At 36.8% G+C, this 14,252-nt stretch overlaps 1 protein-coding gene across 1 annotated transcript; it reads right to left on the reverse strand.

Moving 5' to 3' along the window:
• Positions 1 to 168: 168 nt before the first annotated feature.
• Positions 169 to 13,927, reverse strand: abcg4b (ATP-binding cassette, sub-family G (WHITE), member 4b). Its single transcript, XM_016272616.1, has 15 exons — positions 13,785 to 13,927; positions 11,530 to 11,770; positions 9,502 to 9,619; positions 7,438 to 7,570; positions 7,226 to 7,276; positions 6,984 to 7,129; positions 6,774 to 6,897; positions 6,578 to 6,692; positions 4,236 to 4,378; positions 3,764 to 3,862; positions 1,805 to 1,973; positions 1,552 to 1,652; positions 1,230 to 1,388; positions 1,032 to 1,150; positions 169 to 585 (listed from the first exon to the last, which is right to left on the reverse strand). The coding sequence occupies exons 2-15, from the start codon at positions 11,759 to 11,761 to the stop codon at positions 360 to 362; spliced, it is 1,935 nt and encodes a 644-aa protein (XP_016128102.1). The 5' UTR covers positions 11,762 to 11,770; positions 13,785 to 13,927; the 3' UTR covers positions 169 to 359.
• Positions 13,928 to 14,252: the final 325 nt, after the last annotated feature.

Below are 14,252 nucleotides of genomic sequence, written 5' to 3' on the forward strand. Positions count from 1 at the left end.
TAATGAATAGAGAAAGATCAGTGAATTATAATTTGCATATTTAAATTTGGTATGACATCTTGAATTTGGATATAGCAGCCTTGCATAACACCAATATTTTTCCAACACCTGGCACTGCATCATTTTAACACTGAAAAACATGAAAATATTTATTCAATTTTATTAAAGCCAGTTCTGTAGACAGTGACATTTAATTCATTTATTCCAAATTAAAAACAAAAACCAGAACACGAAAATTATGAACAAATAAATCTGACCTTCCTGAGCAGATAATGACACCTTTGGAAATTATAGTGTATATGTGTAGCCTGAAAATAGGCCACAAGAGCTGCAGACCATTCAAGGCCATGACTTGAATATTATCGTTCTGACTTTATTTTGTACCGAAGAACCAAGTAGGTGGCGAGTCGCAGGATGAGGAAGAAAATCCCCAATACGATGAAGTCCATGTAAAGCTTGGCATCTTCTACATCTAATAACTGCAGTACTTCTTCAGGTCTTTGGAACTTGCAAACCCTCCCTGGACATTCAAGCTCGGTTCGATTCATTCCATAAATGGACAAAATCACCCCCTCAAACCCATACCTGTCAGAAACACAATCAAACAAACATGAAATGTGATATTTGCCTAGTAAAAGTATATATTAAGATATAAATAGCATACCGGACATAGGACACGTAAGAACTCCATTGTAGGTATCCTGGAATGGTGTCAAAGTTCACAAAAAACCCTGCTGACTTTATTTTGTACCGAAGAACCAAGTAGGTGGCGAGTCGTAGGATGAGGAAGAAAATCCCCAATACGATGAAGTCCATGTAAAGCTTGGCATCTTCTACATCTAATAACTGCAGTACTTCTTCAGGTCTTTGGAACTTGCAAACCCTCCCTGGGCATTCAAGCTCGGTTCGATTCATTCCATAAATGGACAAAATCACCCCCTCAAACCCATACCTGTCAGAAACACAATCAAACAAACATGAAATGTGATATTTGCCTAGTAAAAGTATATATTAAGATATAAATAGCATACCGGACATAGGACACGTAAGAACTCCATTGTAGGTATCCTGGAATGGTGTCAAAGTTCACAAAAAACCCTGAGAATAGTAGCACCGGAATGGCTGTAACCGGACCGACAAAAGTGGCTACCTGTGAAGAAAGATTTTACATTATTGTCGTTAATGTTTTAGTCGCTGTCTGGAGCTCTTCTAATAGCTGTAACATGTACCTGAAGGGATGTGGAGGCAGCACCGACTAGAAGTCCAAGAGACTGGGCTACTAAAGCTGTGCAGATCGACAAAGCCAAAAACAGCAAGTAGCGGCTTGCCTCTGGAGGCTGTTCAGTCATCCAGTATACAATACTGCAGTACATGATAGGACAAAGGACCTGAGGAAGAGTGGACAAAGAGTGGATATCAAATATAGGAATTATAGAAGTCCTTGGTTTTCTTTGTCTTAGATCCATTATATTAAACCTTCAACATTGTCCAAATATGCTCAGCTCATATCATGCATTAAATGGAGTCAGTAAGGCTTAGGCAGGCACCCACCTGGAATGGAATGTCAGCCATTGTCTTAGCCAGATAGTAAGCCTTCAAGCTGTACCAGTAGTTTAGATGTTCCCTCATAAACACAGCCATCTCTAGGGGAACTGAAATAGTACAGAGAATCTATGACTCTAAAAACCACATTCACTTCCTCTGAATGAAAGTAGGACATGACTTTAGACCCAAAATTGTGTTATATGTGTTGACAGTAAAACTGTGATATGACTGCTGCATTCATGCCTCTTCACTAACTTACAGGTAAGAACTGTAGGCATCAGTGCTCCAAACATGAGAAAGAGCATTGAGAAGAAGAGGAAACCAGTGTTGTTGAAGACTTTGCTGGCGTCATTGCCAATATTGAGGTACAGCAGGCCTATCAGCACTCCAATGGAGATGTGTGACATTAGCCGCAGATGTGTCAAAACCTAGAGCAAAAGACAAGAACCATTTCAAACGCCATATTAAACTAATCTGCAGAAGTAAAATGCAGTAGCTATGAATTCATTTAAAATTTAATTAGGATCTAAAATGCCAAGGATGCCCCCCAATACGATGATCCTCTTCCTAAAATATAAATGCAACAATTTATTTTCATGTTTTAAGACCTGTTTATACTGGGTGAGAAAAACACCATGATGCAATGAAAACACCATGTGGCAAAAATTATATTACAATTATATAATTATATAAAATGATCAACAATTACATTAAGACTTGCAAAAAATAAATATATATATTCTGCTATATATATATATATATATAAAGCAGAATAATTTATATAATTTTTCAGCAAAAAAAAATGTTTTTGTCATTTTCAGTGTTGGTATAGTTACTGTGATTTGCCTTCATAAAGCAGTATTGTGTCATTTTGGACACAAAACTTAATTAGGAAAGTTTAGGGCTGAGATACCAGATATAAACTAAATGAGACAACAGTGTACCTGGTCTCTGCATATTGTAATAAATGTTCTCTTGAAGAGAATGCAGAACTGAGTCAGAGAGCTTGTTGCGAAAGTATGGCTCTCAACATGCCCTGAATCCTGTAAAAGCAAGTGTAGGAAAGCAAAATGAGTCATTAGAAAAATTAAATAAATATAAAAGACTATGTTAAAGCATGAACCATCTGCCCCAGACAGCCATCACTATTTAAAGCAGGTGTCAGTGACACTACATGTACTCTTGTTCCAAGTACAGGCTTGTAATTATCTTTTATATAATCATGTCTTTGGCAGTCAGCTGTCATCAAAAGACTAAGACAGTTACATCAGTATATTTTGAGCTGAAGGAGGCTTTTGAACACAGTGGATCAGTTCGTCTAGCAAACATCCTGACCGCAATTTGTGCAAGTAAGCATTACAGATGTTATCCACAGGCAGATTCTAAAAACTTGCATCACTTACTTTGACACAATTTGCATTGCATGGTGTTACAGTGGTTTTGTCGATACAGTTGCACTTTTGCTCCAATGCACACTTGCCACCCTGAACAGCCTCAAACAACACTGGGTTCAAGTCCCCGTACTCTCCTGACGCTACTTCAATGACTAAACACAAAAAAGAGGGGAAATGTATGACGTATGATATACTGGTGCCAAATTGATCATTGGTTATTGATTCTTTGTAATGTGTATAGACAGTTTTTTTCAAAAATCAAAATCACATTAATTACAATTTAAAGGGGTCATAGGATGCCCATTAACCTAGAGCAAAAAACAAGAACCATTTCAAACGCCATATTAAACTAATCTGCAGAAGTAAAATGCAGTAGCTATGAATTCATTTAAAATTTAATTAGGATCTAAAATGCCAAGGATGCCCCCCAATACGATGATCCTCTTCCTAAAATATAAATGCAACAATTTATTTTCATGTTTTAAGACCTGTTTATACTGGGTGAGAAAAACACCATGATGCAATGAAAACACCATGTGGCAAAAATTATATTACAATTATATAATTATATAAAATGATCAACAATTACATTAAGACTTGCAAAAAATAAATATATATATTCTGCTATATATATATATATATATAAAGCAGAATAATTTATATAATTTTTCAGCAAAAAAAAATGTTTTTGTCATTTTCAGTGTTGGTATAGTTACTGTGATTTGCCTTCATAAAGCAGTATTGTGTCATTTTGGACACAAAACTTAATTAGGAAAGTTTAGGGCTGAGATACCAGATATAAACTAAATGAGACAACAGTGTACCTGGTCTCTGCATATTGTAATAAATGTTCTCTTGAAGAGAATGCAGAACTGAGTCAGAGAGCTTGTTGCGAAAGTATGGCTCTCAACATGCCCTGAATCCTGTAAAAGCAAGTGTAGGAAAGCAAAATGAGTCATTAGAAAAATTAAATAAATATAAAAGACTATGTTAAAGCATGAACCATCTGCCCCAGACAGCCGTTACTATTTAAAGCAGGTGTCAGAGACACTGCATGTACTCTTGTGCCAAGTACAGGCTTGTAAGTATATTTTATATAATCATGTCTTTGGCAGTCAACTCTCATCAAAACATTAATTAGGAAGACAGCTATATCATATCAGTATATTTTGAGCTGAAAGAGACACAGTGAACACAGTGGATCAGTTCGTCTAGCAAACATCCTGACCGCAATTTGTGCAAGTAAGCATTACAGATGTTATCCACAGGCAGATTCTAAAAACTTGCATCACTTACTTTGACACAATTTGCATTGCATGGTGTTACAGTGGTTTTGTCGATACAGTTGCACTTTTGCTCCAATGCACACTTGCCACCCTGAACAGCCTCAAACAACACTGGGTTCAAGTCCCCGTACTCTCCTGATGCTACTTCAATGACTAAACACAAAAAAGAGGGGAAATGTATGACGTATGATATACTGGTGCCAAATTGATCATTGGTTATTGATTCTTTGTAATGTGTATAGACAGTTTTTTTCAAAAATCAAAATCACATTAATTACAATTTAAAGGGGTCATAGGATGCCCATTTTCCACAAGTTGATATGATTCTTTAGGGTCTTAATAAAAAGTCTGTAAGATAGTTTGGTTAAAATTTCTCAATGGTAGTGTAAAAACACCTTTTTTTACCCTGTCAAAAACAGCTCTTTTCTGACCAAGCCGTTTTTGTAGCATTTCCCTTTAAATGTTAATGAGCTCTGCTGCCCCCGCCCCTCTCTTCCGAGCTGCTCTCAGAGAGACTGTTTACTTTAGCCGCATTCATAGTGAAACTTGCTAATTAGCACATTATTAGGAAAGGCGATTTGCAACGATTCATTACAAAACATTATACTCACTTCTACTGTAGATGAGGCTGGATCACGAATGATTCGCGCGAACATAGACGCATTTATGTAGATCGGGGGAGCATTCCCTTCAGAAACAATGTAATCCACTGTTCAGCGGCTCAGATGTTGGGAGTAAACGACGACTGCTATGTTCATTATTACATCCAACAACAGAACACCTCAATCGATTAGGCTTCATTCTTGTCTACATCTGCTCCAGCGGTGAAACAATGGTGGACTGATGACAGCTCACTCAGGGTGGGTCTAAGGTAAGACGCCAGTCCAGTCTGTGCTGAAACGCTACTGTCAATCAAACTATCGTGGGAGGGGCCTGTCTGTGTGACATCACACAGACAGGCATCTATGATCGGCTCGATTTGAGAAAGGGGTAAAGATTTAATGAGATTTTTATCATTATAGGGTGGTTGTGTACACACACTGCCAACACACATTTCAGTTCAAACAACTTGTAAAAGTGCATGTAGCATCCTATGACCCCTTTAAAATATGTTCTATATTATCCTTAAAGGGGTCATATGATGCGATTTCAAGTTTTCCTTTCTCTTTGGAGTGTTACAAGCTGATTGTGCATAGATAAGATCCCTGAAGTTGCAAAGACTAAAGTCTCAAAACCAAAGAGATATTATTTATCAAAGTTAAGACTCTGCCACGCCCCCCTAAAACGGCTCGTTCTAACACGCCCCCACATATCTACCTCACTATGTGGAAATATTTGCATAATGCCGCCTAAATGTGTACGCAAAGAAAGAAGGCGTGGTTTCAGAAAGCAAAAGCACTTTATTTGGCCTTCCGAAAGTAGATGCATTTAGAAATCTTTAAGATCCCTTACAACAGAACAGCAATGCATTTTATGGACGACCGTTTTGTGAACCTAGGAGAGGAGGTAATTCTGACTTTGCTATGACAATCTGGCGCTTCTGAATCAGCTACTGTAAGTATGTTTTGTTATTAGTTTAAGTATTTGCTATTGACTGTTCAAATGCAGAGTTTTGCGCATCGTGTGTGTGTGTGTGCGCGAGCGAGCGAGAGAGAGAGCGCGAGAGAGATTGAGAGAGCGAGAGAGAGAGCGAGTGAGAGAGAGAGAGAGTGCAAGAGAGCGAGAAAGAGAGCAAGCGAGTGAGAGAGAGAGAGGGTCACATCACAGTGGAGTCAGCTTTTCTTAACCGTGGCTTGTGTAATGCAAACACATACCAGCTTCATCACTGTGTCTGTCACGCGACTCTGTTCCCCTTTCGGGCTTGAACTGATGGTAAAACTAATGACATTATTTACTGTCTTTACATTTATTTTGAAAGATGAAGCTCGCGATTATGGTAAGGGGCGTTACATTTCCAACGAGTGCTTGTGGTGTTCGGCCAATCACAATGCACTGGGTCAGCTGGCCAATCAGAGCAGGCTGCGCTTGTCGGAAGGAGGGACTTTGTAGAAAACGAAGCGTTTGAGAGAGGCGGGGCATATAGGACCTACAATAATGTATTATGTTTTATAATAATGTTTTTTGAACATTAAAGCATGTCAACATATTTGGTAACACCAAATACACCAAATAATGATCTTTAAAAAAGCATCATATGACCCCTTTAATATCAACCAGCGAGACATTAATTTTATGTATTTTTTTAAGAAACCGTAATACATTTCTTTTTCAGGATTCTTTGCTAAATAGAAAATGTTTAAAAGAACAGCATTTATTTGAAACGGAAATCTTTTGCATTAAAATCAAACTTACTGAAATCTGCAGGATTGTGGTATGTGGGACAGTGAAGACCCAGTCCTCTCAAATAAGGGATGAGGTATGGGACACTTCCTTTGTATATGCACTGGCCTTGGCTTAAAATATACAGCTGTGAAGAAGACCCAGAAGGAATGAAATGATGAGTGGCATGATCTGAAGATTTCCAAAAAAGATTTGCACATGCACATACCTTATCAAACATCTCGAACAGTTTGGCACTGGGCTGGTGAATAGTGCAAATGATAGTTCGCCCTCCTTGTGCCAGAGACTTCATCAATGACACTACCTGGAAACAGGATGCGCTATCCAAACCACTGAAAAAAATAGACAGTATCTGTTAATGCTACAAGCATCTAAATAATGCTGATTTATTTGTGTCACAGTACGATGACATCATTACCTGGTGGGCTCATCAAAAAACATGACTGGGGGGTTGTTTACTAGCTCAAGGGCAATAGCCAACCGCTTACACTGGCCCCCAGAGAGACACACAGTTCGAGTGTGGACACACTCATACAGTCCCAGGGCTGTCAGAATTTCTTTTATCTGCATGTCAACATAAACACACAGAAAAGAGGCGAAATTGTTCACCAGAGGGAAACATTTGGGGCAAGTCTGAATGAGGTGATGAGCTTTACCTACCAGCTCTTTTTTCACCTCTGTTTCTTCATTGAGCTTCAGGTTGGCTGATACCTAGAAAACAGTGCAGAAATCATTGAGCTGAGTTCAGTGTGTTCTTTGTTAGAAATGACTTTTTTTCTGCAGGTAACTAAAAGTGATTGTTATATTGGGCATTAGCACCAAACCTGCTGTAGGGGGCGTCCTTTACTACATCATTCACCCTACAGACTCACCATCATTGCTTCTTGAACAGTCAAGTGGGGCAGCAATTTGTCCTCTTGCATAATGTAACAGGACATTTTACGAAAGGTTCGGAGGTCTCTGAGCTTTCCATTTACCAGGATCTGTCCAGTCATTCCTGTTTCCCTGTAACACACAACACAGCCAGCAGTGTTGGGAAGATTACCATATTTAAAACGTAATAAGTAGTGTAACTATTTCAATTACTTTTATAAAGTAACGTAACTGATTACATTTGATTACTTTTCTAAATTTCTAATGTTTTCAGCTGTTGATCATTTTGAAACAGGCAGGGTTAATCTTACAGTAGGACTCAACATTGATTACTGTCAGTTTTTCAAAATCCTTCATCACTTGAATTAAGATTATAATCATTTAATTTTAAAGCATAGCCTCCACAAAATCAGACTTTAGTGCATCTTCTTACTTTGAGATCATTCTGAGGTTAAATACAGGTTTAAAATCATAACAATAAATAGTTTAATATCTATGATACTGGCTTTTGAAATCAAATCTTTGCTATGACAGGAAACACTGGCATATAACAATGCTTTGCAAAAAAATAAAGCCTATACATAAACCCAAATAGGAAATAAAACAGTTGAATTGAATAAGCATGTGTCCTAATCTGTGTCCTAAACTCCTGAAACGTTAGTGTTTCATATTTTAGAGCAGTCAATGCAATTTATGAAAGCAATCAGTTAAATCTGTATGTGGGTGTGTGTGAAAAAAATTCAAATGTAACCCCCTTTGTAATTGTTAACATTTTCATAGGTAACTGTAATTGAATTATACTTTTTTTTCTCTGTAACTGTAACTGATTACAGGTGCATTTCTTTTGTAATTAAATTACATAACGCTGTTACATGTAACTAGTTACTCCCCAACACTGACAACCAGCAATAGATAGGTATGGAAGCTTTCAAGATTTAATTTATTTTTTAAAGGGGTCATATGATGCGATTTCAATTTTTCCTTTCTCTTTGGAGTGTTACAAGCTCTTGGTGCATAAAGAAGATCTGTAAAGTTGCAAAGACTAAAGTCTGAAATCCAAAGATATATTCTTTATAAAAGTTAAGACTTGTCCATGCCCTCCTAAAACGCCTCATTTAAACACGCCCCCACATATCTACGTCACTGTGTGGGAAGATTTGCATAACGCCGCCCAAATGTTCACGCAAAGAAAGTAACTTTTATTATCGCTGTAGTATTGTTGCCGCAGCCGCCATGTCGTGAAGGCGCTGTGTTTCATTGTGAAAGCGAAATTACTTTGTTTGGCCTTCCAAAAGAGAACATAATGTTTCTATAAAGTGGGGCAGTTCCAACTTTGCAAAGACAGTTTGGCGCTTCTGACTCATAGCCTTTAAGTAAATTTTTTTATATTTAAAGAATTTGCCACTGATGATTCAAACGCGAGTTTGAGCAGTGTAGAGTGGCGCTTATTGTTTGTCATTTCTCCGATCACAAATGCAGATATGGTTTTATGTTTACGCTGCGCAATACGCAACGCAAAGCGTAAAAACACAGTATAAGTCATTACAATCAGTAATTATGTCCCCACTGGATGCAACAAATCCCTCGTTTGTAATGGGTTTTATTGGTTTTGTCTCATCGCGCCGGACACATGAAAACCATAGACTGTGTAATTGAAACACAGTATGGTAAGGGGCATAACATTTCTGTCACACGCTTGAGGTATTCGGTCAATCACAATGCACTGGATAGCTGGCCAATCAGAGCGCACCTCGCTTTTCAGACCGATGAGCTTTGTAAAAATCGATGCGTTTCAGAAAGGTGGGGCATAGAGGAGAAACAATAATGTACATTATGTGACCTTAAACCGCATAAAAACATTGCATTACACCAAATACACAAAATAATGTTCTTTTTAGCAACATCATATGACCCCTTTCATTTAATTTAAATAAAATTTATTTATGAGCAATTTTTTAATTCATAATCAAGTTTACCAATGATACAAACAACTGGAATGAAAAATATAGCATGCTTTCTTACTATTTTTGTTCAGATCACTTTTGCACCTACTGTATCCTCACCTGTATCCCGCCAGGATGTTCATCAAAGTGGATTTTCCAGCCCCAGAGGGGCCCATAATGCCAATGAGTTCCCGACTGCAAAACTTCCCCGATAGACACTTGAGTAGGGCCTTATAACCTGGAAGAAAAAAATATATGCTTGGCGTCCTACGGTTCTCCTTTGGAACAAAAGGTCCACTTGCAGTTAATCCCTTCAAATAAGAAGTATGGTTTAATCCGTGAACCTCATGACTGTACTACATATTTCTCCAAAGCTAAGAAATGTGAGAAAGCGAGTGATAAAGGTGATGAAAGAATTAGGCTCCAAAACCTTTAAGTACAGTGGCTAATTAAGCCATTCTGGACAAGTCTGCTCATTGACCTTTCTACGAGTCCACCATGATGGATTTCGCCCACCACATAAGACAGAAAGATCTCATTAAAAAAGGTTATGACATTTTTAGGAGTCACTGATATAGTATTTCTAAAAAAAATTTTTTTTTTTAAAAGTCTGACTTACAGTATTTCAAAGCAAGGTGGCCTAATTATCAGCCTATTAGTCCAAAAGCTCTGTTCTCACAGTCAAATCGCAGGAAAGCCCTCTCCTTTACCCTTTGACTTTATTCCCATACATGTCCACTGAATGTTTAGAAGTCATTTAATGATTTAATGACCGCCATTTTATCATCATTGGTGGCGCTTTTCCTTTAGGCCACAATGGAAACATTGGGAGTGCTAATTACATTTATCATTTCATTTCCATTTCCATTTATCATATTTACAAATATATTCCATTCTGATCATCATAGTGCATAAGATTAATCAGCATAAAAAGGCACAAGCATTAGGATGATATCAGTAGCCAATTTCGAATTGAAAATGTTGTTCTCACCAGTGATGTTAGATGGGATCTCATCTAATTTAAACTACTTGTAGTGATGGCACTGCAAAAATAAAAGTCCTGTTGGCATTTGAAGGCTGTAAAAGAGTAGAATCTTCCACAGTGGTATGTTTAGACCAATAAATCACAAGAGTAAAGAACCATCTGCTATCTTCAGGCCAGACAGTGCATGACTAGACAGTGCATGAGTCAGCTTCATCAGATAAAAACAGAAGTGATCCGTATGAGATACCAGCATTCATGACGTTACCTGCAAATCAATAGATCCAAAGGTCTGATAGGAAAGCAAAAAGGCCTCCATTAGTCTTGGTACTCGTTCTAATGTGATTTTAATGTCCTCTGAATGCTAAGCTGCTAAATTAAAATTGCTTACCGTATTCCACTTTGTACATGAACAAAAGTTGCTACTCTGAGCATGCATCTAGCCAAGATCTATTTTAATATCCTATTTGACTTGTACAGCTAAGATAAATAGTCTATTATTAAACACAGTATCCATCATTTAGGCTCCATTTTATTTCTAAGATTGGATTTCTCTGCTACTCTGGTCTGGTCTAAAGTTGGGATGCATTAATTTGTGCACAATTATTCATGGAGGACCTCTGAGTTGTCCATTTTTCTCAATTTTTATCTTTTCCCTTCATTCTGTCTTGTTTCCTGCTCCACTTTATCTCTCCCTTGAGTTTTGACAGCTGCATTATTGATAAACCATTTGTCTCTTTTCTTTAAAGTTTTTGAAAAAAAAAAGTTTTTTGCATACAATTATATTTTTATGAAAATGGGTTTAAATTCCCTCATAACTAACAATAATCTGTTTTTATCTATATTGTATGATTTATCATTTTTTAAATAAAATAAATATTTGTTATATTTTAATTCATTTATGCCTTTTATAAAAAAAATAACATTTTATAAATTATATTATATGCTTGCTTTAGTCACTATCTAATAAAACAGACTGTATGCCTTCTTCCTTTATTTATTTCTTATGATGTCTTAAGATTATGATAATGTCTTATAAAGACCCCATTCTTAAGGTCTGTTTCAAATGAATGAGGTCAAAACTACAAGTCATGCACTATTTAGGACCGATGAGTTAAATGAGTTTGACATTATTAATCAAAATGTGTAAAATATGATCTCCTGACCTTGTTTCTTCCACCACGGCCCTTCTCTGATGGTGTAGGACAGGTCTATGAACTCCAGGTCCACAGCAGTGCGTTTGGGCAGGTGAGAGAAGCGCTGTGCCTCTGTGATGTGGTTCTCTACCTTTTTCAGATGGGTTAGCAGTGGAGCTTCCTGTGGCTGTGTTCCTCCATTACACAGGCTGTCCTCCATAGTAATACTAACTGACCCAAGATCCGATGCCTTCACTGCCATTCCAAAGGTCTTAAAAGAGAGCAAAAATCATTAAGTGCTGTGACCATATCGGTCAAAAGTTTTTTTTTAATGGTATTAAAATATGTCTCTTATTTTCCCCGAGGCTGCATTTATTTGATCAGAAATACTGTAAAAACAGTAATATTATGAAATATTATTACAAAAAAAAACTGTTTGCAAAGTTGAATTTTCAACAGCCATTACTGCAGTGTTCTCTATAAAAATGTATCAAAAGAAAAGTACAGAACACCCTGATCCATGTGATAAACTGCATAGTTACATTTGTACATCTAATATCACTGTCTTCTATTAAAGAAATGCTCTGAGTCATCATATTGTACATCACTATTCAAGATGAGAAATCTCCAGTGGGAGCGTCTTCCTATACTTTCCCCTTGAAATGCAAACCTCTTTACACTGTCTGCTAATTCAGGAGAGGCCCTTACTCTGTCAAATTGATCTAGGTTAGAATTTGGAGCTCTTCTAAAAGGTTTTTTTTAATGGTATTAAAATATGTCTCTTATTTTCCCCGAGGCTGCATTTATTTGATCAGAAATACTGTAAAAACAGTAATATTATGAAATATTATTACAAAAAAAAACAGTTTGCAAAGTTGAATTTTCAACAGCCATTACTGCAGTGTTCTCTATAAAAATGTATCAAAAGAAAAGTACAGAACACCCTGATCCATGTGATAAACTGCATAGTTACATTTGTACATCTAATATCACTGTCTTCTATTAAAGAAATGCTCTGAGTCATCATATTGTACATCACTATTCAAGATGAGAAATCTCCAGTGGGAGCGTCTTCCTATACTTTCCCCTTGAAATGCAAACCTCTTTACACTGTCTGCTAATTCAGGAGAGGCCCCTACTCTGTCAAATTGATCTAGGTTAGAATTTGGAGCTCTTCTAAAAGGCTGGGATTTGGTTTCCTCCAAGAGACCGCTTTGTGCTGACACATTGAATTGACTAGCTAGATGTTAGTCCCTGGAGTTTGGAGCTAAAAGGAAGAGCGAAATCAGAGAATGTGAGTAGCCAGGTCAGAGACAGACATCACTGGCTCAGTCCCACAGAGAACACTAGCTAGGAGGGGATCGCTCCAGTGTTCACATGAGAATTAGTAGATTGTGCCATGTGGAGACAGCCTGTACAATGGAAATCTTGTTGGAATGTATTATAACCAGTGAAACATAATAAGAATTCTTCATAGACATATGGGTTGAACAAATTATCACCACTCCTCTGATTTGTGCCCGTTTGGTGAGACACTGTGCAAGTGTTACATAACACACATCCATAAACATGTGAAGAACAGTTTGTTTTAGAAAATGAGGATTGTTGAAATAGTATTTAGTGTGTATTCATTAACCCTTTAAATGGTAAATATATTTGAGAAAAGTAAGTGAGAAGGCTTAATTTCTGGGGGGGGGGGGGGGGGGGACTATTATAAAAGATATATGAAATTGTATTAAAGAAAAGAAACATGAAATTGTATTATATGAGCCCTAAAGTATTAGAAAACAGCAAAATTATTTTGTGCCCACCCTTTTAAGGGTTAATAACCTTTAACAGGCCAATATAAAGAATCAAGAGATTTGGCTTTGTGGTCTTTATGCTGTGTTTGTAGGCTAATCCCCAAGAATTAGTAGTTTTATCTCTCTTAATACCATGCGCATATATTTACAGACCACATACATATTTAAAAATATAAATGTATGATATGATATTACACTATTACTTGTATTAAATAATTATTAAATAATAAAGAAAACTTAGTTAAGGTTACTAACAAACTTCTTATGACGCTAGTATAAAAATATGGCATAGCATAATATAGCATTGTATAGTAATATGATTAAAATATAAGATAAAAGAATAATACTTTAAAAATATAAAATATATTTTTAGACGTTATGCTGTTGTTATAAAGTCAGTCACAGATGATAAAACAAGTATGGTTAAATTATACTAATGCTGACAATGAACTGCAAATCCTGGAAATTCTTGAAATCACTTACCCAGGCTCACACTTGAGAGGAAATATATTCGTTAAAGTGTTGAAATGTAGGTCACTTTTCTCTTCACAACAGGTAACAGAAACAGGTCGTGCGCCACTGGTAATCCCGTACAGAACTGAATGAAAAACTGAGTCCTGAAGGAGAGTTTCGTGGCGAGGTGTCACGCAAAACCTGGGATGGATGGAAGTGAAGCCAGATCCTCGATGATGCCCCAAAGAAGACATGCACGCTCAGCGAGCGGTCCCATGAAAACCAAAACCAAAACTGATTTTATTCATCTACTTTTTATATTTATTGCATGATAGTGTTATTTTTTATTTACAATTTATTAAATGTTTCAAATTATGTTTTACGTATTTAAAAAAAAAAATCAATACAAAAATGTGAGTGCCGCACAAACACGTGTTTTTGAAATGCATGTTTGTTTATTAAAGCAGTTATTAGAGATTATAGACTTCTGTGGACAGT

Source organism: Sinocyclocheilus grahami, unplaced genomic scaffold (assembly GCF_001515645.1).
Source record: "Sinocyclocheilus grahami isolate Dianchi unplaced genomic scaffold, SAMN03320097.WGS_v1.1 scaffold72.1, whole genome shotgun sequence".
Lineage (NCBI taxonomy): Eukaryota > Metazoa > Chordata > Actinopteri > Cypriniformes > Cyprinidae > Sinocyclocheilus > Sinocyclocheilus grahami.